This window comes from Rattus norvegicus, chromosome 8 (assembly GCF_021556685.1).
Source record: "Rattus norvegicus strain SHRSP/BbbUtx chromosome 8, alternate assembly SHRSP_T2T, whole genome shotgun sequence".
Taxonomy (NCBI): Eukaryota; Metazoa; Chordata; class Mammalia; order Rodentia; family Muridae; genus Rattus; species Rattus norvegicus.
This window is the reverse complement of record NC_141541.1, coordinates 104068707-104095710: the sequence shown is the minus strand read 5'-3', so window position 1 is coordinate 104095710 and position 27004 is coordinate 104068707. Positions and strand designations below refer to the sequence as shown.

The following is a 27004-nucleotide window of genomic DNA, read 5'->3' as shown; positions in this document are numbered from 1 at the left end:
GATACATATAGTATTCCTTCAAAGACATAGTAAGTATGTGTGTTGAATATGTTTTAGTGGAAATGCTCAGATTATTGAGAAATTGAGAAAAACGAGTGAGGATTGTATGATTTCAAATCCTTGAGAATACTTAAAATGGGGAGTGATGGCTCATACCAGTAATCCCAACACATCGGAGGCAAGAGGTTTACAAGTTCAAGGCCAGCCTGCTTTTAAGGCTGTGTGGCAAATACATTTCTTCTTAAAAATTAAAATATTTTCCTTTAGAACTAACATTTATTTATTAAATATCATACTTTTGTATAGAATGAGCCAATGGCCACTTTTTAATGACACAATTTTTAATACAGATACTTTTTATAGCTGAAGCTTATCCTTTTAAGCACTGGATGTTAACATACATCTTTACCCTTTACTGAATAGTGTGTCTAGATATAATTTAACATTACCTTCATTAATTGGAGTTTTTGAGACTATAATAATTTTACTTTGTTTCACAAAGTCCAAAATTATTAACAATTTGTCCTTGCATTAAAGTCTGCAGACTGCTGTGTTTTGACAGATTTTGTTATACTGGTATTTTATTCTTTTCAGGATCAACTTTTAGTTTTATTCTCTTTTCCTCATTTTATGTTGATTTTATTTTAGCTGTCTATTTTTTAAAAGATTATTTATTTATTATGTATAATATGTACACCGTAGCTGTCTTCAGACACACCAGATCTTATTACAGATGGTTGTGAGCCACCATGTGGTTGCTGGGAATTGAACTCAGAACCTCTGGAAGAGCAGTCAGTGCTCTTAACCACTGAGCCATCTCTCCAGCCCTCTAGCTGTTTATTAATCAGTAAAGATCTGAGGAATACTTGGGAAAGCCAAGTTGATGTGCTTAGGCCTGTCTCTTCTGGCAGTTAATGCCCACGTGTTACTCTGTGACTTGGGTTGTTCTGTTTTATTGTTTTTTAAAGGTGTTGTTCTTGTTGTTGTTTTAAGTTGTAAATAAATTCATGGCCATATTTCAGATTATTGAAGTTATCTGGTGTTTGAGAGCAGTGGCATTATTGTTGTTAGTGTTATTGGTTAAAATTACAATGTAAATAAAATATCTGTAATGGATACTAGGTTCTTGTTTTTAAAAGTTTGTTTGCTTCAACTGATTGAAGAGAAGCATTATGAAGCTGAAAGGCGGGGTGCTCGCACTTTTTAGGGCCATCTCTAACAAACTCTAAAGTTTCAAGTTGTTAAATTTCCCATCTATGGAGGAAGCTTTTCCTATAGGGAAGCATAGGTGATTCCTAAGAGTTTAATGAGAGCTCCAGCCCTTTCTTTGGATTGTTCAATTCTATTTCCAACATCCCACGAAAGCCTGCCATTTTTAGTCTTATTTTTACATTTAATTAAGGAGAGTATTCTATGGATCTGTAAAGAATACTACAGATCTGCCATAGTTTCATTCCTGGGAACAAGAATATTGACTGATATAAAAATAGTAAAGGTTCTATCAGTTAACATTGTACAGATTGAAAACAGACATAGCATTTTCTTAGATTAAATCATCATTCATTATTTCATTTTCATTCTGCTATTATGTTGTTTAAAAAAAAAATCAAAGAAACCAAAACTTGGTGTCATGGTTGCCAGTGCCACATAGGCTTTGTTATTGAGCAGTGCAGATCCCTGTGTCCTGAGTCTGTTCACTACGTCTCTGGTTAGAAGTACATCTGCACAGCAGGTGGGGACTGGAACTGTAAACTCTTTCCTACCTCTGCCAGCTTTGGTAACTGGATTCTTTGTGATTTGTATTTAACAAGAGTGCTGGCACCAGTGTCAAACTGTCTATCACTGTGTATGTTTTGCAGGTGAGAATAGAAGGATTCTCCTTTTGTGTATTTTTCCACCCTCCCCTCTTGTCAGAATTGCACTGATGTTACATCCAACATAGTCCTTTACTTAATAGGTCATGGTCGTTTCTTTAATAAATTGGAACCTTAAAATTATTCTGGTTCATGGTTCAAGAGAAAATACCTTGAAGGGTTTTTTGTTTTGTTTTGTTTTGTTTTTTTAGCTTTGGACATTGCATGGATCAGCACTTCCATATGGAGTCCCTTCTATGAAATAGTCATTATTTTACCAGGTTGTGCATTGAAACCAGAATAGAAGTGTTGGTGTTGTAGTACATAGAAGTACTACTGACTTTGGCAAGCAAATGTACTACTTGTACAATATACATTAAAAAGCCCCAATATTACTGTATATAATACAGTTTGAAGACTTTTAAAATAACCATGAAGTAGTAAAAGTAGTTCACATTTTTAACTTTTATTTTTTTAAAGTCCGCAGATGCACTTTTGGTGGCAATCGACTCTGAAGTAGTGGGAGCTGTTGATATACTACTTAACCATCGGCCAAAACGATCATCACGACCAACTATTGTAGTCAGTACTCTTAAATATTTATTCATTTGGATTTTTAAACCAAAGTGGATCTCCTGCCCCATTGCCATCTTTTCTCCCTCCTTCTCAGCTTATTTTGTTTTTAAAAATATTGATATTTTCACTTTGTAAAATATTACTTTGAAGTAAGTAGAGACAATAATAATTAATCTAACTTTCTGGAAACTTAAAAAAATTAGTTAATATTTACATATTTTGTCAAAAGTACTGCAAAGCAGTATTTTTAATTTGGTATATTGTTCAGGTGATGCTGAAAATACAGATTTGTTTCTAGGTAGATTTAGGAAATATAAGTGATGAAACCATAAAAAAATGGAAGGAAGGGTTGGGGATTTAGCTCAGTGGTAGAGCGCTTGCCTAGCCTGCCCTTGATTACATTCCTAGTATAGGAGGGAGAGGAAAAGAAAACAAGCACTCTGAAAGTCAAGCAGAAATTATAAACCATCACATGTATAAACTGTGGAATACAAGGAAGTAATTTAAATCACCTAAAAATATTTTTGAGGGAAGGTTTAATGTATCCCAGACCGCCCGATCTCCTTGTATAACCAAGGATAGCCTCCTGCCCCTACCATTCAAGTGTTGGAATTAGAGGTATGAACCACCACACCCAGATAAAGATAATATTTTAAAACTGAGTTTTAGAAATAAGAATTATTAAGTTAGATGAGGATTGTGAAATATCTATGTATATGGATGTAACACTGGAGGTGAAAGTACACTTGGAAGGAGGCTGAGAGCTGGCCCCGTGCCTCAGAGCACTTGCTGTTATTGCAGCCCTGTGTTCAGTTCCCAGCCGGATCCACACAGTACCTCACAACCATCTACAGCTCCAGTTCTAGGGGATCCCCACCCTCATCTGGCCCTGGATACTACATGGACATGGTACCTAGACATGTGCAGATGAAGCATTCTTCCACATAAAATAAATAAATCTTCTAAAATTTCTTAAAAATACACACGGAAAGAGAGGGAAAATTAAGCAAATGTTACTTTATAGCAGTCATTTTTTATTGATTGAACTAATTAAGGATTTTTCTTTTATATTTTATTGGTTTTTCAGTAGAAATGTAGTCATTGAAATGTTAATGATAATTATAAATCAGATAATTTTGTACATTGAATTTAAGAATTTTTAACATTTATCATTTGTTGAGGGTATAGCAAAACAATCAGTTTTAATAACTGCTAGATTATCAGCTGATTGATTTCAGAATAACACATATTTAGAGAACCAAACAAATTTTATATTCATTTAGACTACTACAAAGGCCTATGGTTTGGGGGCCCGATGTCGTAAATAGTGTATGTTTGTCTATCATGCACAAGCTCCAGGTTTCAGTCTTTAGATACACACACACACACTTAACTTTAAAAACTAGTTTAACAGCAACATAGTGTGACTTTCCTACAATACCCCTTCAGATGGTGGTGAGAAACCACAAGAATTGAATAAAGAGGGCTGAGAAGAGATCCTTTCCCTGAAGGACCAAAGATAACAGAATCCCACTCAATTTCCACCATCTATCCTGCAGTACTGTTATATCCACCATGTATCCTGCAGTACTGTTGTCTCCACCATCTATCCTGCAGTACTGTTATGTCCACCATCTATCCTGCAGTACTGTTGTCTCCACCATGTATCCTGCAGTACTGTTATCTCCACCATCTATCCTGCAGTACTGTTGTCTCCACCATCTATCCTGCAGTACTGTTATCTCCACCATGTATCCTGCAGTACTGTTATCTCCACCATGTATCCTGCAGTACTGTTATCTCCACCATGTATCCTGCAGTACTGTTATATCCACCATCTATCCTGCAGTACTGTTATCTCCACCATCTATCCTGCAGTACTGTTGTCTCCACCATGTATCCTGCAGTACTGTTATCTCCACCATGTATCCTGCAGTACTGTTATCTCCACCATCTATCCTGCAGTACTGTTATCTCCACCATCTATCCTGCAGTACTGTTGTCTCCACCATCTATCCTGCAATACTGTTATCTCCACCATGTATCCTGCAGTACTGTTATCTCCACCATGTATCCTGCAGTACTGTTATCTCCACCATGTATCCTGCAGTACTGTTATCTCCACCATGTATCCTGCAGTACTGTTGTCTCCACCATCTATCCTGCAGTACTGTTATCTCCACCATCTATCCTGCAGTACTGTTGTCTCCACCATGTATCCTGCAGTACTGTTATCTCCACCATGTATCCTGCAGTACTGTTATCTCCACCATGTATCCTGCAGTACTGTTATCTCCACCATGTATCCTGCAGTACTGTTATATCCACCATCTATCCTGCAGTACTGTTATCTCCACCATCTATCCTGCAGTACTGTTATCTCCACCATGTATCCTGCAGTACTGTTATCTCCACCATGTATCCTGCAGTACTGTTATCTCCACCATGTATCCTGCAGTACTGTTATCTCCACCATGTATCCTGCAGTACTGTTGTCTCCACCATCTATCCTGCAGTACTGTTATCTCCACCATCTATCCTGCAGTACTGTTGTCTCCACCATGTATCCTGCAGTACTGTTATCTCCACCATCTATCCTGCAGTACTGTTATCTCCACCATCTATCCTGCAGTACTGTTATCTCCACCATGTATCCTGCAGTACTGTTATCTCCACCATGTATCCTGCAGTACTGTTATCTCCACCATGTATCCTGCAGTACTGTTATCTCCACCATGTATCCTGCAATACTGTTATCTCCACCATCTATCCTGCAGTACTGTTATCTCCACCATCTATCCTGCAGTACTGTTGTCTCCACCATCTATCCTGCAGTACTGTTATCTCCACCATCTATCCTGCAGTACTGTTGTCTCCACCATCTATCCTGCAGTACTGTTATCTCCACCATCTATCCTGCAGTACTGTTGTCTCCACCATCTATCCTGCAATACTGTTATCTCCACCATGTATCCTGCAGTACTGTTATCTCCACCATGTATCCTGCAGTACTGTTATATCCACCATGTATCCTGCAGTACTGTTATCTCCACCATCTATCCTGCAGTACTGTTATCTCCACCATCTATCCTGCAGTACTGTTATCTCCACCATCTATCCTGCAGTACTGTTGTCTCCACCATGTATCCTGCAGTACTGTTATCTCCACCATCTATCCTGCAGTACTGTTATCTCCACCATCTATCCTGCAGTACTGTTATATTTTTATATGCCTGCCCCGCCTTTTAGCCGTTGAGCACATTCCCTTTCTTCAGAGCGAGGTGGAGGGCCATGTGCCACTACAACAGTGGCAAGTATTCTGTCATTCCCCTTGCACTGGATCAGCATGGAAAGCCTTGGCAGGCCCAGCTTGTCAGTGAAGACATTTCTGCTCTGCTTCTAACAAGTAAAGGTTACTCAGTCTTTATCTGAATACCTACAATGGCTATAAATTCACCTTTTAACAGCTTTATTGTTTCTAGACAAATGCAATCAAATGTTTTAGCATATTTTTATTTTACTATTTAAGTGAATTCATTTTGCAGCCTTGGCTTGTTGAATTGTCTCTTCACTATTCACTTTAAAGTACAGGTTATTTGAAAATATGTAGGTCATGATAGAAGCAATGAAATTATAAACTTTAATCTTACACATGTCTAGTAGTGGTGTTCTAGTTATGAATGCTTCATAGTAAACAGAAGGGTCACTTTTCAGTTACGACTTTAAGCCTGGGAGTAAATATAATTTTCTTTTTGACCATTTGAGAAAATGAAACCTACTTTAGGCTTTTATATAACTGTTGCATAAATTCATGAATATGAAATCTCCAATAGATAATTGAGAAGTACATTAACAAACCAGTATTTAAAAGAAAGTGAATTAAAATGTCATTCTTTTTCACCCATATTAAGGATGACCATGCCATTGCTGTGAGTCAAACTTTATTATGGAATGGATACATCCCTATATTATCAATAATATAAACTATTGAAAATATTTTGACATTATCAAGAACTTCAAAATTTTCCTGGCCTTTTAACCTATACTTCTGCTTCTAGGGGAGGGGCTATGCTAATGAGGTAGTCCTAAATCTGTAACAAGCTATTTTTACAGCAATATTTGCTATAATATCATTTACATCGCAGAATGTCTTGAACACAGATTTTGAGCTTCCTTAAATTGCATGTAAAATCCTGTGCGTGGTTTTGTCCCTTGAAGATCCTGGGCTCTCAGGCAATGAGATTATTCTTTTGATGTCTGAAATATTAAGAACTATTACTTTTATCAAGAACTGTTATTTTTATCACTGGTGCTTAGCCCACTAGGAGATATGCAGAATGAGTCTTTCAAAAGGGATGAAGTAAAGAAAGGACTAGAAGGAAATACTGTACTATAAAATGTTATTTGAGTAGAAGGAATATGGGCATTTTTATTCTTCTTTCTGCTTTTCTGTATTTTTCAGATATTTTAAAATGAGTATACACTACTTTTACAATGTTAATAAGTTACCAAAGTGTGAACTTGATGAGCTTACCCTGGAATCAAACAGCTCTCAAGGAAACCTCTGCAAAAAAGTGAGGAGCATTGGAAAGGATATGCAGTAGTCATAAGATGGCCAGCCTCGTCGTTAATCCCCACACTTAAACTTGTAGTGTTTTCTCTTCATTTCATACAATCATTGGCCTAAGGTCCCAATCAGTGGGAGGAGCTCAGGGTCCCGAGTCACACAGACCTTGATGGAGTCAGCTCCTGGCTGACTGTGCTTCCCCCACATTCCCTTCTCTGGGCCTCAGTTTCTTCACAGTTACTAATTACACTCAGCTTTGCAGTTCATGGTGGGCATTACTCAGGCAGATGAATGACTGACAGCTCCAGTTCTCTCTCGCTAAGTGTTAACTGTGATGGTAGTGGCCTTGCTCATTTGTGACGGGCTGCAGACTAGGCAAGGATTGGACTGCATGAAGAAGTGGCTTCATTGCTACCTGTAGGACAAGGCAGGCCACACAGTTGGAGAGTTTAGTTTTCTCATGCATTTATACTGTGGCTGTTCTTACCATTTTTCCATTTTATTCTTTTCCTAAAATTCTTGTTCTTTCCCTATCATTCATGTGTCTATTAATTTTTAAAAGTATTAATACTTTTCTGAAAGTATCTTTCTAGATGCTCTTGCTTCTATATTAGTACAATGGAACTGTAGTGTTAGGAATGTTGCCTATTGAAGATCACATTTATTATATAACATCTGTTAATTAGAATTGAAATGTTAAAGTTTTAAAATAATGGGTCTAAGTAAAATGTATTCTTAAAATAAGTCTTATGTTCTTTATTTGATATTGCTTTTATTCCATCCTTTAGATAAATATGTTTTTGAAGTCATAATAAATAACCTTTGGGCATTTATATGAATATTTTTCAGAAACTTATGGAACGAATTCAGAATCCGGAATACTCAACAACGATGGATGTTGCACCAGTTATTTTAGCTGCTCATCGTAACAACTATGAGATCCTCACAATGCTTCTGAAGCAGGACGTGGCTTTGCCCAAGCCCCATGCTGTTGGCTGTGAATGCACGCTGTGTTCTGCGAAAAACAAAAAGGACAGCCTCAGACATTCCAGGTGAGGAAATTAAGGTTTTGGTAAATAGAAGAGTAATGTATCAGAGCACTTGTCAATGGTACTTACTTGGGGGAAATGTTCTTTCAGTGCAACTTTAAGAAGTATGCTTGGGTGACTTAGGAAAGCCAGATTCTAGCTCTTTTGTTCATGAGGTAAATTAGCAAGAGTGGAAGGGCACCACTTGGCACCTTATACAGAACAACAAACTACTGGTATGTGGTCATCATTACTGCCGTCACGATGATGGCCATTATTAGCTTTTGGAGGTAGCGTCTTGCTATATACGTTACACACTGGCTAGCCTGGAACTCACCTTGAGGGCTTCAAGCTGATCTTAAAGCTGTGATCCTTCTGTCTTTTCTTGAGTCCTTGGATTGTAGGTGTGTACCACGAGTCCTGGTAGAACACAGCTTAATCGACGAAGGTGTAAAGACTATCAACTGCAGATTTCTCCTCCCAGGTGTTTGTAGCCTGAGAGAGATCTGAGACAGCTGCCTACAGAGATCTCCTACTGGGGGTGGCTAGTCCCTCCCTTATGTTGTACATATTAAATGTGTGAGATGTTCCAGAGATAGCAAAACCCAGCCTGATCCCAGCTTCACTGTGTTTGTGCCTGTGTGAGTGTAGTCTGTTCCTTTTCATTCCCTTTCCATGCTTCCTCACGGTTCCAAGACCCAAGCTTCACAGGTCATGTTGTTTTTTGCCACAATATGTGTTCTGGAAACTGAACCTAGGTCTTTTGCAGAGGAATGAGAGCTCTTAACTACTGAGCCATTTTTCCAGCCCACAAAACCTCTCACTAAATATTTGCACTCTTCTTGCCTCGTATTTTCTTTCCTTGACCATATTTATATTACATCTTTTCTATTTATCATCTCTTTCCATTTCCCCAGTTGAAATGTTGACATCAAGAAAGGACCTGCCTTCTTTAGGTTGAACAAGATCACTTCATGGGCAGTTTTATTACAAGTGTGGTTGTAAGTAGGTTGCGAAGTCAGCTTTCCAGTGTAAGCCTTTTCGGGGTCTTGTATATGGTTTAGATACTCACTGTAGCAGCATTGAGAGATATAGGCAGCCTTAGACATGGTAGTTAAACAACCAGCTGCATCTCAGCCATCTGTAACCTCATTTCCTAGAATGGTAAGGCAGAAGGAGGATCATAAATTTGAGGCCAGCAGAGGGTATTTAAAAAATCACCATGCCTTAGTTATTATTATACATGGTATCCAAAGATGTTTTCATTGTAATGAGACACGTCGTTTAAAAACATCTTTGGTCATTTTCTTATCTATAAAATAGAAATGTTAAAAATGCAGTGATACTTTTAGAAATGTTTAGGTAAGGGCTGGAGAGATGGCTCAGTGGTTAAGAGTTCTGACTGCTCTTCCAGAGGTCCTGAGTTCAATTCCCAGCAACCACATGGTGGCTCACAACCATCTGTAATGGGACCTGATAACCCTCTTCTGGCGTGTCTGAAGAGAGCGACAGTGTATTCACATACATGAAATAAATAAATCTTTTAAAAAAAAGAAATGTTTAGGTAATAAATATTAATTACCAAAAATGTGATACTCCGTTTTTATTCAGAATATGGTTCTTTCATACTTTTGTAAAGTAGTTAAACATAGTTGGAGGTTGAGTATTACAAGCTGAGGACCATCAGGTTAATGTTTGCTGCTCTTGATAGTTTCAGATTTAAGGAGGGATACTATGTTTTCTCTTAATGTATGGCTTGTCTACAAATTCTCTTGATCTGTGAATTATTTTTAAATGTGTTGTTTTATGTACATTTATACAAAGGATTCCATTTTTTTTAACTATTAACTGCTACCTTAATTCTAAGGGAATGAAAAATAGAATTCATTTCTAATAAGGTATAAAATAACAAACCAAGTTTTACCCTTTTAAAATATAAAATTCTGATCTTAGGATATTTATAAAGTTATCATTGATCATTTTGACTTCAGAGAATTTAACCATTTAAAACAAGACACCATGCTATTAGCAACTCTCCCAGTGCATACAAACAACAGAGCCTAATTTCTGTATCCATGTTAGGACCATTTGGCAAATATTGTCTAAATGCATGGTTTGGTTGCTTGTGGCTCTCACACATGACCCTGCATTAAGAACTTGTTAATACTCTTTAGGTCTTTTCTTTTTCCAGACTTACATGTTACCACAAGTGTGTAATCATCTAATAAGCTAAGCATTTGTAGACAGGTTATTACATATGTGGCTTTCTCATTTCCAGACATTCCTGGTTGGTCCTCTGCTGTCTCACTCTTGAGAAGCCAGTATTCCTTTGGTCATTTTGTCCAGGCCAGTGTTTGGTTCTCTGGTCCAGAGTTATAGGTTTACTAGCTTAAACCTGATAAAATTACAGCTCTTTATTTTTTTTTCCCCATCTTTATTAAATTGGGTATTTCTTATTTACATTTCAACTGGTATTCCCTTTCCCGGTTTCCAGGCCAACATCCCCCTAACTCCTCCCCTTCCCCTTCTATATGGCTGTTCCCCTCCCCATCCTCCCCCCATTACTGCCCTCCCCCCCAAGAATCCTGTTGACTGGGGGTCCAGCCTTGGCAGGACCAAAGGTTTCCCCTTCTACTAGTGCTCTTACTAGGCTATTCATTGCTACCTATGAGGTCAGAGTCCAGGGTCAGTCCATGTATAGTCTTTGGGTAGTGGCTTAGTCCCTGGAAGCTCTGGTTGTTGGCATTGTTGTTCATATGGAGTGTCAAGTCCCTTTAGCTCTTTGTGTCCTTTCTCTGATTCCTTCAACGGGGGTCCCATTCTCAGTTCAGTGGTTTGCTGCTGGCATTCGCCTATGTATTTGCTGTATTCTGGCTGTGTCTCTCAGGAGCGATCTACATCCGGTTCCTGTCGGCCTGCACTTCTTAGCTTCATCCATCTTGTCTAATTGGGTGGCTGTACATGTATGGGCCACATGTGGGGCAGGCTCTAAATGGGTGTTCCTTCTGTCTCTGTTTTAATCTTTGCCTCCCTATCCCCTGCCAAGGGTATTCTTGTTCCCCTTTTAAAGAAGGAGTGAAGCATTTGCATTTTGGTCATCCTTCTTGAGTTTCATGTGTTCAGTGCATCTAGGGTAATTCGAGCATTTGGGCTAATATCCACTTATCAGTGAGTGCATACCATGTGTGTTTTTCTGTGATTGGGTTAGCTCACTCAGGATGATATTTTCCAGTTCCATCCATTTGCCTATGAATTTCATAAAGTCGTTGTTTTTGATAGCTGAGTAATATTCCATTGTGTAGATGTACCACATTTTCTGTATCCATTCCTCTGTTGAAGGGCATCTGGGTTCTTTCCAGCTTCTGGCTATTATACATAAGGCTGCTATGAACATAGTGGAGCATGTGTCTTTGTTATATGTTGGGGCATCTTTTGGGTATATGCCCAGGAGAGGTGTAGCTGGGTCCTCAGGTAGTTCAATGTCCAATTTTCTGAGGAACCTCCAGACTGATTTCCAGAATGGTTGTACCAGTCTGCAACCCCACCAACAATGGAGGAGTGTTCCTCTTTCTCCACATCCTCGCCAGCATCTGCTGTCGCCGGAGTTTTTGACCTTAGCCATTCTGACTGGTATGAGGTGGAATCTTAGGGTTGTTTTGATTTGCATTTCCCTTATGACTAAGGATGTTGAACATTTCTTTAGGTGCTTCTCAGCCATTCAATATTCCTCACTACAGCTCTTTGTTGAACAGGGAGTAGGAAGGACTGAGGCAGATCTCAGCCATAGCTTCTTAAACTCAATGGGAGGCTCATGAAACTTGTCAACATGACTGAAAATTAATCTAAGATCACAGAGTGAGTGTGGGCTGTTTCTGGCATCACATGCCTACTGCATGTGTGCTGCTTCAGTGCAGCCTTGCTTGTGTTCATGGATGGTCTGATAAAGTCAATCAGTGTAGAGATAGTTATCTATGCATATTTGGGTAGTTATAGTGCAGGCAATTGCCTCTACAGGGATACTTAGATGCAGATAAAGCAGATATGGTGATACCTGCCCATAATCTGAGCTACTTGAAAGGTTGGGGCAGAAAGATTGTGAACTCATGGCCAATCCGGGTAATGGGGCAAAAAAGCTATACAGACAATTGAATGTAGTTTTTCTTTCTTTCTTTTTTTAATATGGTGTCTTAATACATTACGCAAGCTAGCTTTGAGTTCAAGCTATTCTCTTGCCCCAGCCTCCTGTGTATTCATGAATGCAGACTAATTTTGCTTCTAAGTAACACATTAAAGCTATAGATTAAATGAGGAATGTGTCAATAAATTTAGAATTTTATCTAGAAAAAAATCCATTACAAAGAAAATAAAAAGTTAAACAACCAACTGAAAAAGATATCTGAATCACTCTTGACTATAGAATAAGCAACAGAAAACATGGGGTAAAGAGCAGGCAGTTTACAGAAGTGTAACTAAAGCTTGAAAGGACAGGTGAGCTTCTGAAGAAATACAGGTCGGAATACCTGCAGTTCCGCTCCCTGTTAAGTTGGCCACATTTAGGATGACAGAGCCTGTCCAGTGAATATAACAGAGGCATGCAGGAAATTCACTTTTTTATTTTATTGCTTTCAATAAAACTGAGAGTATATGACATGTATGCTGTTTTTGCCCAACAGTTTGAACTGTAGATAGAATGTAAGAATTAAAGACTATTTGTTGTTTCATTTTTATAGTAGGAACAAATTAGGAGCAACTTAAGTGTTCATTGATGGAGGTCCATGAACAGCCATCACATGGAAAACCAGCTGTAGTAAAGAGTGAGACGCATTGAAATACGGTGACCACACAGAGGACTGTGGCATTTCAGGTTCCTGGTTGTCTACTCTAAAATGACAAGTGTGCATTAAATTTTTATGCAAAACAAATATGTGTATTAAATCTCCCAAATTTGTGATCTAGAAATTATATTTAAATGTTTATAAGTAAAGAATTTTGATGAATTTTTGTTTATTTCCTATTTTGTTATTGAAATTGGAATATTTATTAAATTACAGAGAATAAAGGGATTCATTCACTCAGTTGTTAAGAATTCTATATAGCTGAGTAATTTTACTCATAACTAGTTGAAAAATCTTTCAAAATTGTAACCTGACATAATGAGACATACGTTGAAAATATCTAGGATGCTAAAGAAGTTTAAGGTCTGGGAGAGGAAAACTTAGCAAGCATTAAATCCATATCATATTAAGTATTTGCTAGTACATTCCCTTTAAATTTATGTAGGTTCAGGAATAGAAATTTACTTTCTGTTATAAAAGGACTTTTGTATCATTTTTCTTTTTTTAAAGATTTTATTTATCTTATATAAGTGAGTACCCTGTCACTCTCTTCAGACACACCAGAAGAGGGCATCATATCCCATTACAGATGGTTGTGAGCCACCATGTGGTTGCTGGGAATTGAACTCAGGACCTCTGGAAGAGCAGTCAGTGCTCTTAACTGCTGATCCATCTCTCTAGCCCCATCATTTTTCTTTTTTAAAAAATAAAAGACCACAAAGTAGGTATCATTTCAATTAACTTAATTTGATAGTATGAACTATAAATAAAAATAAAATTAAGAAAGGAGAAATATTGGTTTTAAATTAGACCATTAAAGTATGTGTGTTCACATTTTCCAAACAGAAATGTTATGTGAGAGGAATTATAAATAGACTATTTCTCCTACAATTCAGATGTTCAGATGTAAAAGAATAATCAGTGAATTTTTGTTTCTTTGAGGCAGGGCACTCTATAGTCTTAATATAGTTAGGCAGCTGACAAATGAATTTAGCAGTAAACATTTATTTGAAGAGAAACAAAAAGTCATAAATACAACTAAATTATGGGGTTTTGTCATTCTTTCTTAATTTTTACTTTTTGAGAACTTTTTACCTGAGCATGTTATCTGCACAATTCTCACCTCTTCCTTCTGCCTCTTGCTGTACTCTTCCTCCTAAATACATGATCTCTTAATTATTATTCTCTCTCTCTCTCTCTCTCTCTCTCTCTCTCTCTCTCTCTCTCTCTCTCTCTCTCTCTCTCTCTCTCTCTCTCTCTCCTGAGTCCATTTAATGCTGCTTGTATGCATGTGTCCAGGGCTGCCCATTCAGGATTGAACATCCTATGCAGGAGCTATCCCTGGAGGAAATTCTTCTCTCAGCAGGTCTCAACAGGTCTCAGCAGGTCTCAGCAGGTCTCAGCAGGTCTCAGCAGGCACTGGCTACCTGCAGCTTTTTATCTAGGGCTGGGACCATATGGGATTTCCCCTCTGTACATTGACATATCCACTGGTGGTGTCATTGTGTCAGTCTTGTTCAGGCATACTGAGATTTCATGGGTGCATTTTTCACTGTCATACCTAGAGGATAGTCTGTAGGAAGGGGTCTGGGCCACCGACTCTTATAGTCTCTCTGCCTACCCTTTCTGTGTTCCCCCCATATTTGAGGTGTAAGGGTTGCCTTGTAGTTGTATAAGGTGGGGTTATATATCCAAAAGCTCCTGGTTCTGCATTTTGACTAGTTGTGGGTTTCTCAAAGAGTTTCAACCTTTTACAAAAAGAAGCTTCTCTAATGAGGTATGAGTAATACACCCATATGAGGATGTAGACAAGAGCTTAGAAGTTCTATTGGTTTGCGAACAACAGAAGTAGTACAGTAAATAGTAGTCGTTCCTCTCTGGCCTATGACCCCTCCAGCCATATGGAGTTGTTCTTGCCATGCATCCCAGATTGGCCTGAAACCTGCTTTGTAACCTTCAAACTCAATCCTGTGTCAGCTGCCTGAGAGATGAAACTACAGGCATGTATATACCAAGGCAGTCAAATTTTGAATGTTTGAAGAGAGACAGTAACTTAAAGCTGTGGACAACATTTTCCAATGTATGTTCTCCAAATATTTAAGTTTTAAGTGTTTCTTCTTACAGAAATATCTTGAAATAAGCATATGTATAGTTAAACTTAAATATTTTATACTTTATAAGTTTATAGACTGCAGATTAAAACAAACAAGGGTTTATTTTTCTTTTACATTGTGTAATTAAATTTTATCACAGGTTTCGTCTTGATATCTATAGATGTCTGGCCAGTCCAGCTCTAATAATGTTAACAGAGGAGGATCCAATTCTGAGAGCGTTTGAACTTAGTGCTGACTTAAAGGAACTCAGCCTTGTGGAGGTGGAATTCAGGTGGGGAAGAATGGATGTTGTATGTTATGTCTTTTGTTGTGGACTCTTCTGCCTCAATCTGTTCATAAACTGACTAATGTTGTTGCCACTTGGAATTTCCTTTCCCTGTTTAAAGAACACATCTTGGTGCTGCTTAGCCCAGTCCTCCCCTGTCCTTGCTCTTTGACCACTGAGTCCCCAGGCAGCCCTGGAGATTATCCTCATGGCAGAGTGTCTGTAGAGCCTTCTTGCCAGCTCTTGTTTATAAAGTGCCAACAGGGACTGTGCCTGAATAAATGCTTTCCTTTCACAGTGAGGCTCCATCTGATGTGGCTCTGCTCCATCTGGAAGGTTAACACTTACTGGAGCAGGATCAGAGACTCACAGTTTTCACTAGCCTTCATACAAGCATATATATATATATATATATATATATATATATATATATATATATATATATATGATGTGCTCTGGAAAGTTCTGAGTCCAGAGACTTATGAAAAACCTACATGTAAGTTTTAAAGTTTAGAACTGCTATTCTTTAAGTACATTACATTTAAAAACCTCAATATGACATCTGTCTTACTTAGGGTTTTACTGCTGTGAAGAGACACCATGACCAAGACAACTCATAAAGGACAACATTTAATCGGGGCTGGCTTACAGGTTCAGAGGTTCTGCCCATTATCATCAAGGTGGGAGCATGGAAGCATCCAGGCAGGCATGGCATGGGGTCGGGGAGGGGGGGTGGAGCTGAGAGTTCTACATCTTGATCTGAATGCCATTAGAAGAAGATTGACTTCTAGGCAGCTAGGGGGAGAGTCTTAAGTCCACTCCCACAGTGACACATTTCCTCCAACAAGTTCACACCTACTAATAAGGCCACGCATATTCAAACCACCAGAACATCTGTATACTTTGATGAATTCACAAGACATAGTTAAAAACTTAATTTTATTAAGACATGAGGCTATGAATACATTTTATTTAAATATAAAGAATTTCTTAATTTAACCTTATTTTTGTTTCTATATAAATTAGAACCTACATAACTCATTCCAAAAATATATTTGAACAACTGCTAAGATTGTATTACAGTCATGAACAAATAAAGTTAGATTTGAATGTTATCTTAAAATTCATTAATTTCAACCTGGTGTTTAATAGGCAGAGAAAGGTCTGCAAAAGCCAGATGGTTTTACTAATGCCAGCATCAAGTTAAAACTGAAGGAAGGTGTGGTGGCACATGGCTGCAGTCCCACCATGTGTGAGGCGGAAGCAAGAGGACCAGTGTAATTGAGAAGCCAGCTCCCTGGGCTACATAGCAAAACTATGTCTCAAAAGGGAGACAAGGGTAAAGACACACACCTTTAATCCCAGCATGGGGGAGACAGAAGAACTATTGTGAGTTCCAAGGCCAGCCTGGTCTACCTGGTGATTCCTGGCCAGCCAGGGCTACACAATGAGAGACCCAGTCTTTAAACAACCAAAAACAAAAAGAGGAGGCAGACAAAACCCATAAAGTTATAATTAGGGTGCAAGATACTCTCTTGTCACTAATATACCTCTGTCTAAACTATACAGGCAATCATCTTTCATTTCATGATCTATTTAGAGGTTAAACAGATTAGATTAATAAATTATATATTTGCTCTAGCCTTCTTAAATGTTTAAGGATGAGATATCTTTGTTATAACACTTTGATGCATGTTCCCCCTGCAGTTATATTCCTAAGCCAGAAGGCATGTAATAAATACTCTATTTGTCAAAGAAACCCAGTGAATTGTTCTCAGGTAGTAAAGAATGAGAAAATGTTTGCCTCTCAAGAAAAGGTTGAGGTTTGAGTTGTAACTTTATACAGCCAGTTTCTGGACCACAGTCACCCTGTGGAAAGAGTAAGCAGTGGATGCCTTCCTGGCCTCATATTTTTTTCTGCCTGAGAGAAGAGCTGAATATAATTATTTTCAAACGACCAGCCTCTGTGCATGACTTGTAGTTATTTGCAACATACTTATTTTTGGTTAACTGAGTTATAAATTTAATGTAATTGATGTTTAATAAAGAATTATGTACTAAAACTTCATTTCTCACAAATTATGTTAAGGATATGTTTTATAAGTTATTCAAAGACAGCAGTAAAGTCTAGAAAATGCAGTAGAGGAGATTTCCAGGGAATGGAATACCAAGGAGAAGATGACGAATTTTTTGACCTTGATAACTACTAGGTAGTCAACATGGGGCCAGCAAAACGTGCCTCACCCTCCAGCATTCAATCCAAGGAGCATCTTGTGGTGGAATCCAAACAGATCCCTGCCTTACAATTGGAACATTTCCAGAACTTAATCTGTGAGCATTGGATGCTGAAAAGAAAAGCAAAACAGAACCAGACCCAACCACACTTTGGTTTGTCGAGGTGTCAGTGCAGCGGCCTACAACTAAGTCCCTAAATGCTACTTTGGACTAATTTAAAAAGAATCCCAGTTTTTACTTTTACTTATGGTAAAATTGGTTGTTCTTGTATTTTATTAAAAAATGACTTTTAACCTTCATACATAGAAGGAAAATACTTTAACTGCTGTAAACCTTCAGAAGTCAGTAGACGTGAGATCATACTGGTTGGTTTCTTCCTTTGATCGGAGAGTAAAGAGTAACTAAATTGCCACATCCACAGTGACCATTTACATGGCACTCTCGGCTTACACTGCACAAGAAGAAATATATGTGGTGAAATATTGGAAAAAAAGAAAGAAAGTAGCACTTCTGAAGAGAGTTCCTTAGGAGGTGCAGTTAGTGTTTTTTTTTTAAACTTGATTTCACTCAAATGAGTGCTTTAAATATGTCAGAAATCTTTTTTAGTATTAGAATAGCATACATATTTTGTATATAATTGAACATTATAAATTACCTACTGATATCAAAAGCATTGTTATTATTGTTTACATGACTAGTATCAAGGGATATTTTAGCCATCTGTGGTGGTTTGAATATGCTTGGCCCAAGGAGTGGTACTATTTAGAGGAGTGGCCTTGTTGGAGGAGGTGTGGCCTTGTTGGAAGAGGTGTGGCCTTGTTGGAGGAGGTGTGGCCTTGTTGGAAGAAGTGTGTCACTGTGGGCATGGGCTTTAAGACCCTCATCCTAGCTGCCTGGAAGCTAGTCTTCTTTCTGTCTTTGGATGAAGATGTAAAACTCTCAGCTTCTCTAGGCTCATATCTGCCTGGATGTTGCCCTGCTCCCACCTTGATGATAATGATTGAACTTCTGAACCTGCAAGCCAGCAGCCCCAGTTGAATTTTGTTTTTTATAAGAATTGCCTTGGTCACAGTGTCTCTTCATAGCTGTAAAACCCTAAGACAGCATTGTACAGAGAATGAGAAGTGAGTTAAGTAAAAAACTGAGCAAGTTTTATAAGCATTTCTCAGAATGTTTATAAAGTATACTATGCTCACCTGAAATCATCACTATGAGCACAGGAAGCATGTTTCTCCAAAGCTGTGGAGACTCTTCACTAGCAATCTCCCATGTTAGCAGGAGTAGAGAAGAGCTTATGTAGCCCTGTCAGAATTTAAATACTGCTGAAAAAGTCATTTCTAGTAATGTGATCTCATTGAACAGTGGGAGTGGCGTCCCTAATAGCAGACTGTGTATTTTGTAGGAATGACTATGAAGAGCTAGCCCGTCAGTGCAAAATGTTTGCTAAAGATTTGCTTGCGCAAGCTCGGAATTCTCGTGAACTGGAAGTTATCCTAAACCATACATCTAGTGATGAGCCTCTTGACAAACGAGGACTACTAGAAGAAAGAATGAATTTAAGTCGTCTGAAACTTGCTATCAAATATAACCAGAAGGAGGTATGAAGCTTTCTGTGATATATCTATTTTCTTTACCTTGGTTCTCAAATAAAAGTTGTAACAATATAAACAGTATAATGTTTATAACTCATATATATTATTTATTATTTATATTATATATATTATATATATATATATATTTATCTTAAAGGAAAGGTCACACTAGTGTCTGAAAGCAAAAAGCTCCTGTTTGTAAGGTTAGAGCTCTGGTTTCTGAACATCAGCCAGGACCGTGAATAGTGTGGCCCCAGCATGCCGAGTGATCAGATGGGTGAGTTGAAAGCAGACCCTGAAGGAAGCCTTTCAGAGTCACATTGCATCATTTCTACTAGATCTGCTGGCCACAGGAACCATAGGTCACTGAGTTGAAGGACAGATGGGAACAGTGATGCCTCCTCTCCACCACCTCTTGGTGACAGCAATATCAGAGAATCTGTGACCATTTCTCAAACTGCTATGGACTTAGAGCATTTGCAACTGAAATCTTGTTCTTCTCGATACTATTCAGTTTAATTTCTAATTACATTACATTAAGGATGCAGAGTACAGTAATAGGGTTGAATGTTCCTTGACATTGTGGGAAAGGTAACATCCCAGAGTTCTGGCTGCTGCTGAAAAGGACTTTGGGAAGAAAAGTCCCAGGTATCTCACCTTGTGGGACAAATTAATATTCCTCCCGAACACTGGAATGCAAACAGAAGAATAAGGAGTGAAGTAAGGGACTGGAGGATGGCTGCTTCTCTAGAGGACCAGGTTCATTTCTCAGCCTCCATGCAGCTCACAGTTCTCCAGCTTCAGGGGATCCAGTGCCCTATTCTGGTCTCTGTGGGCACCAAACACACAACTGGTACATATACATGTAAACCACGTGTTTGTACACATAAAATAAAATTAAAAAAATTAAAGAATGACATGTGACGTAATGTTAAAAATGAGTATAGTTATATTAGAAAAATTCTTGATAACCATGATAGGATGCTGCTCAGTTTATTAGTTTTTTTTATTTAATCTGCAAATTAAATTCTAACTCAGAATAAATCAATTTTTCTTTCTCTTTTTTCCTTTTGTGTGTGTGTGTGTGTGTGTGTGTGTGTGTGTGTGTGTGTGTGTGTGTGTGTGTGTGTTTGAGAAAGGATTTCTCTATGTAGCCCTGACTGTCCTAGAACTCACTCTGTAGACCAGGCTGGCCTCAAACACACAGAGATTGCCTGCCTCTGCCTCCTGAGTGCTGGGATTAAAGGTGTATGACACCAAAAAAAATTTAAAAATCACTATTTTAGGTTACTTAAATAATATTATTATCTATAGATTGGCAATATGAAATCTGATTAAGATATATTAGAAAAATACTGTCAATTAAAATTTTAAGCTAAGAAACTGTAAACTTGCACAAATTAACTTCTGTACTTGATCTAGAATTTTGTTCTTATTTGAAATTTTTCCTTCTCACATGGAATGTACTATTAACAAAGTTTAAGAGTGTTTTTAGGGAGCTGGTGTAGTGGCTTAGGGGTTTAGAGCACTGGCTTGTTTTGCTCAGGACCCTAGTTCGGTTCCTCACCCTCATGTGGTGGCTCACAAACACCTGTGGTTCATTTGCGAGGGGCCCCCGATGCCCTGTTCTTACCTCTGCAAATGCCTTGCACTTCCATGGTGTGCGTACATGCATATAAGTAAAACATATTTGCAACAAAATCATAAAAGTAATTTTTAAAAGAATATTTTTAATGGCTCAGGCCTGTAGTTCTAGCTGCTGAGGCTGGGAGATCTCTAGTCCCAGGTCAGCCTGGTCAGCTTAGCAAGACTGTCTGGAGTGAGGGGTGAAAAGAGGACTGAGCACTCGTTACCATGTGCAAGGCCCTAACTTCAGTCTCCAGCACTGCAGGGGAATTAGTGTATCTGAGATATTTGAGTGGTTCTCTGTGTTTGTGTAAAGTCTGTCTAGATCTAATATGTGGACCATTTTCTATCAGGCCATCTCTGTTCCTTAGGACTTAGGAACTAAAGCCAGCACTTTCTCAAAGATCAGTTAGTGCTGTCTCTATGGAATGCACATTAACTTTCAGCCTTTATACATATTGGATGTCTTTGTACTGGCTAATAAAGGCTCAGGATAGTCTTTAAATGTGGTTAGTTCACTAGGCTGCTAATACTATTAATACTTAAAATGGCTCATGCTGCTCCTAAGAATTTGACACTGAATCTTCACAAGTTTATGAGGAGCTACTATTGCTATCCAGATGTTAGAAATGAGGACTGGGAAGCTTGGAGACGTGGAAAACTTACTCATGGTCATTTAGCCTGTGTCAGATTTGAATCTGTGTAATCAGGCTCCATTCTATTCTCTGAGCCTCTTCACTCTTAGTTGTAAGAGAAGAAAAAAACAAAACAAAACAAAACAAAACAACCCAAACCTGTAAGCTTTTTCTCCTATTGTTAAGACTTTGAATAGTAGGTACTATTTAAAGTTTTTTCCCTCATTTTTTTTATGTTTCTGTATGTCCTTTTCAGTTTGTCTCCCAGTCAAATTGCCAGCAGTTCCTGAACACCGTTTGGTTCGGACAGATGTCAGGTTACCGCCGTAAGCCCACCTGTAAGAAGATAATGACTGTTTTGACAGTTGGCATTTTCTGGCCAGTTCTGTCACTGTGTTACTTGATAGCTCCCAAATCTCAATTCGGCAGAATCATTCACACACCGTTCATGAAGTTTATTATTCATGGAGCTTCATATTTCACATTCTTGCTGTTACTCAATCTCTACTCACTTGTCTACAATGAGGACAAGAAAAATACAATGGGGCCAGCCCTTGAGAGAATAGACTACCTTCTCATACTGTGGATTATTGGTAAGTATCAAATGAGCTCAGAAGATTTGTCTTTGTTATTTAATATGCCCTGCTTAATGACATTATGAGCATGGAGTTCAATTTGCAATTTTGTCTTTTGGCACAACTAAGACATGAACATTTTCATGATCATTTATCTAATACTTTTACAAAGGTTAATGTTCCTGATTTTATAACTTCATTTGCTTAAATATATGAAAGTCAACAATTCTCTCTCTCTCCTCTGTCTGTCTGTCTGTCTGTGTGTGTGTGTGTGTGTGTGTGTGTGTGTGTGTGTGTGTGTTTATGTTTATGCACGTGTTTGTGCTGGTACACATATGTGGGTGTGAATGCAGTGAAGGAGTATTATGTGACAAAACTTTTCCCCGGGAGATGCAGCATACATGTCTACTTCCCACAGATAGGGATCTCATGGCTGACCAAAATATGGATACCACCAGAGTCCAATTCGGTGAACTAGTAAGTTGTATTGGGCTTCCCTTCAGGAATATGGGTGGAGGGTTACTTAAGGGAGCAGAAATAACTCAGAAAACAGCTGTATCACCGAAGCCCTCCTCAGCATGAGTACAGCTCACAAAGCTGGGATCCTAGAACACACAGCACACAGCACAGCCTGCAGGGGGCTTAAGAGTTTGGAGAGGGTCCTTCCCAGGTGCCTCAGCTGGTAACTTAACTCTTCCAGGCAGCTGGTCTGGTCTGAGGTGTCTTTGAAAGCTTGGTTTCCTTTGGTGTGAGAGGGACTCTCAGCTTTTATTGTTTACTCAGGCAGGGAGGGGCCTAGTGAATCTGGTCAGTTTCAGGGACTTTATGAAGCTATTTTGAGTAGTTTACCTTCCTGCTTAAGGAGCTTCTCTGCAGAGTGGAACGTTTCAATCTCCTGTTCCCAGCAGTATGCACATGTATATAGAGATTAGCAAAAAACCGTGTATGTTATACCTCAGGGATATCCACCTTACTTTTTAAGACAGTATCTCTTACTGAGGGGTGGGATTAGACCATGCTGACTGGCCAGCAAGTCCTAGTGATTTCCCGAGTCTGCTGTTGGTATTACAAGTGTTTGCTGCCATACCTGGCTCTGTGTGTGTGGGGGGGGGGAGAGGGGGAGTGGGGCAGTGTTTGTGTGCTAGGAATCTGTCTAACTCAAATCGTCACGCTTGCACAGCAAACATAGACTGAGCTGTCTTCCTGGCTCATAAGTTAAAAGTTTTTTTAATTGTGTGTGTAAATGTTGTATGTGTACATGATATACACGCATGGAGGCCAAAAGTCAAAATTGGGTGCATGTGTTGTTTAGTTGCTCTTCACCTTGTTTTTTGAGGCAGGGTCTCTTACAAAACCTTGATCTCCCCAATGTGGATAGACTGGTTGGCTCTCAGGATCTGCCTGTCTCTGTCTCTCTAGCCCTGGGATTACTGGTGTACACTATGTACCTGGTAAAGGATCTCTGCTCAGCAAGTGGTAAGCCTGGTGAGCATGGCTCTGGCAGGCCTGGCCCTTCTCCTCCATTCCCTCTGCCATCTAAAAACCATTAGATTACATTCCTGAAGCTAGCCACCATTTGGCCACTTCCTCCTCCTAAGACTGACTACCGAGGTCCAGCTATCAATGTATTAAAGTCCAGCAATCAAAAATCCCTTTTGGCTCACCTAATTAGCATGCCCAATTAAAATCAACATCCTAACACAGGGTTTCTTGTAACTTTATTAAGTGGCATTTTCTTATGTGCTGTGTCTGTTTCCTCTCCAACCAGATTCCTGGGGACAAATACCCTCATCCCCATGTTTCCTTCCCCTTCCTGATCATCCTCTATCTCCTGACATCTTTGTTTTTTATTCCCTTCCCTCTGTCCCTCTGGGACAAATAAATCTCCTTTGTGCTGAAAACTTGGTCTTGGGGGTCCTGAGCCAATACCTTTCCTACCACCTGGCTTTTTATGTCTGCTGGGGATCTGAATTCACTTCCCCAGTCTTGCATGGCAAGCACTTTACCAACTGAGATGATTATGGTGACCGCCCTGCAGGCTTTATTGCTGGCAGGAAAAAGATGATCAGGATGAGGTCAAAGTGAACTTTTTTTAAAATCACATGAAACATACAGCTTTTTTCTTGCAAGTTTTAAAATATTTTCACTAAAAGGCTGTTGTTCCCCTCCACTAACCCCCTACTGCCTTTGGAATCCAAATATATCAGAATATAGTTAACCCAAGAGCTATAAATACTTTGTCTTTTGAATTAATAAACCTGGCTTTATTTTTTTTTATCATTTTAGGGATGATTTGGTCAGACATTAAGAGGCTGTGGTATGAAGGGTTGGAAGACTTCTTAGAAGAATCTCGTAACCAGCTCAGCTTTGTTATGAATTCCCTTTACTTGGCAACTTTTGCCCTCAAAGTGGTGGCTCACAACAAGGTGACTGTTTACTGCCAATGGAAGATACATTTATTTCAAGAACTAAGATAACTATATATCTAACTCAGACTTAATATAGACCCAAATCTATGTCTGATATATCTTCATTTTAAAATAATCTATGTGAATCTGGTTGCCTCCTTTTTCAGTCCTTTGAATGGTTTACCTTTTCATTATTGCTTACCTGCAGTATGATGGGTACCATGGTTGATGTTAAGTATACTGTATCTAATTTCATTTTCACAGCAATTCTTTAAGACAGAATAGAAGTCATTATCCTCATTTTGCCAATAAGAAAATGACTCAGACATAATAACATATCTAAGACTATATAGTCTTTTAAAAGATGATTTAAATCCAGATCCTAGGTATTTTCTTCCTACCAGATGTTTTATTTCTTCATTTAGCTCATTTACTCAATCTCTTATAACTTTACTTTAATCAATATTTATGATTTCTCAAAGCCAGGAAATATACTAGGCTATGTTAGCTATGGGGTGTCACATTTAAGGAACTAAGATATAATAGTGCCTGATTTTATATAGAAAGAGCAAAGTGATTGTATCAGTTTGCTTTATGTAACATCTGTTTCTTTAATTGATCAGAAGTAAGCAACATGTTGGTAAGGGAGCAACCAGTGACTGAGGTGAGATGTTACCGAAAGTCGGAACTGGCCATGAAGAAATGAAAATGGTCAGATATAGTAGGTTGGATGGCATTGATTTTTCAGACTGATTTCTTCACTTCTAGAAGTAGTTTTCGAAGGGGCTGGGGATTTAGCTCAGTGGTAGAGCACTTACCTAGGAAGCGCAAGGCCCTGGGTTCGGTCCCCAGCTCCAAAAAAAAAAAAAGAAGTAGTTTTCGAATCCAAACAAGACATTTTGAGAGTGGAAGGATGTGTGGCTAACAGACGCACAGAATACTTGTTTTATGGTCTCAGCCAGCAGACACGCAGGCAGCCATGTTGTCTGGGCACAACAGCACTTTCATTTGTTATTTGAAGGGGGTGACTTTTGTAGTTTGCTCTGAATTCCTAAGTCAAAGGGCTAGGTTTAGTGTGGTATCTATTCAACTGACAACATACATTTTCATGATTTATGTTACAGAATTTAGAGAAACAAGCTAATATTTCACTCATAAAATGTTTAATACGTTTTATAACTTGTTTATTTCTTTTAAACCAAAGAATTTCTGATAAATCTCTGCATATAAAGTGGTATTTCCTAACATACATGGACATCTTTTGTTTGACTAAAACATTATTTAGATCTCCTACAAGATGACCATTTCAGACATTTCAGAATATTTCTCTTCATTTTGCTGACTGACCTTTGGCTTCTCTTCCTGCCTCCAGTTTCATGATTTTGCCGACCGGAAGGACTGGGATGCGTTCCACCCCACACTGGTAGCAGAAGGGCTTTTCGCCTTTGCAAACGTTCTGAGTTACCTTCGGCTCTTCTTTATGTACACAACCAGCTCTATTTTGGGCCCACTGCAGGTAAATAAAGGTCTCAAGACTGTTCATTGCATGTCACCACTGTTGAGTCTGCCCACCCACTTCAGCACTGTTCTCATGATGTCAAGTTCTACTTGGCTTTTGAAAATGATTAGCAAGACTTTGCTTCTGGCTCATTGATAATTTTCTTTTAAGGATTGAAACTTAAGCTGTCATCTGTTGGCCTCCTTCCTTCATTCTTTGGCTATAAATATTCTTAATATATTGTGAAGTTTCACAGAAAGGAGTAACATAAAAGTCTGGTTTTTACCAAATACATTTCATATTTACACTTTGAAAGATAATTGGCTTTTAGTAAAAATACTCTTTATAGGATTTTAACATATAGATATATACTTGTGAAATGAATGACAATAGTAACATAAAGAACAGTCTGGGAGAACTATAAATACACTATTGTAAGGCATTCTACTATACACAGAATAGTGTGATACCACTTGAAAATAGGCTGTAATAAGGTAAAGATGGGTGTCATAAGCCCTAAGGCAATCTATGAGATAAAGCGGCTATTGTTAACTAAACAACAAAGGATATAAATTGGTATTTAAAATTATCAAAAGATAAGACAGAATAAGAAGAAAAAGAGAAAAGCCCAGAGGGACTAAAGAGGAAGAAATAACATGATAGATGTAAGCAGGGCGGATGCCACCACAGGCATCCCCACACACAGTCAGGTGTCACAGCTGTACCCTCAACCTGGTACCAGTCGCTTTCTTAGGGTTGCTTGTTTGATTTTGCTTAGGGTGTTTGTTTTGATAAAGCACCATAACCAAAAGGAGCCTGTGGAGGAAAGGGCTTATAAAAGCTCACAGCTCTCCATCACAGCCCATCACTGAAGGAAATCAGGGCAGGAACTTGAAAGCAGGACTGAAGCAGAGTGTATTGAGGTGTGTGGTGTCCTGTGCTCCCGATTTACACGTGTGCACGACCACACTCAGCCTGGACTGTTTTCATATGTGATGTTCTGTAAGTTTTCTATGCAAGCACAGAACATATAAATATATAATATATACAGATATAACTCTCTTTTAGACAATGTTTGGAGTTTTCTATGTTTTGCTGCCTCTGTCAATGATACATTTTTTTTTTAAATAGATGGACCCTTTTATATGTTCTACCCATTTTCTACGTTTTTAGGGCTAATTCTTAAAAAAAAAATAC

General features: G+C 38.6%; 1 protein-coding gene across 4 annotated transcripts in view; it reads left to right on the top strand.

The window, feature by feature from the left end:
- Trpc1 (transient receptor potential cation channel, subfamily C, member 1) overlaps positions 1 to 27004 on the top strand; it is a 45055-nt gene that overhangs the window by 11065 nt on the left and 6986 nt on the right. For 2 of the 4 annotated variants that reach the window (NM_001413355.1, XM_087563989.1), the window contains 7 exon segments: positions 2334 to 2435; positions 7846 to 8048; positions 15113 to 15244; positions 18876 to 19071; positions 21583 to 21919; positions 24188 to 24327; positions 25682 to 25825. In NM_001413355.1, the coding sequence (NP_001400284.1) occupies positions 2334 to 2435; positions 7846 to 8048; positions 15113 to 15244; positions 18876 to 19071; positions 21583 to 21919; positions 24188 to 24327; positions 25682 to 25825 (1254 nt within the window). 4 annotated transcript variants of the gene reach the window in all.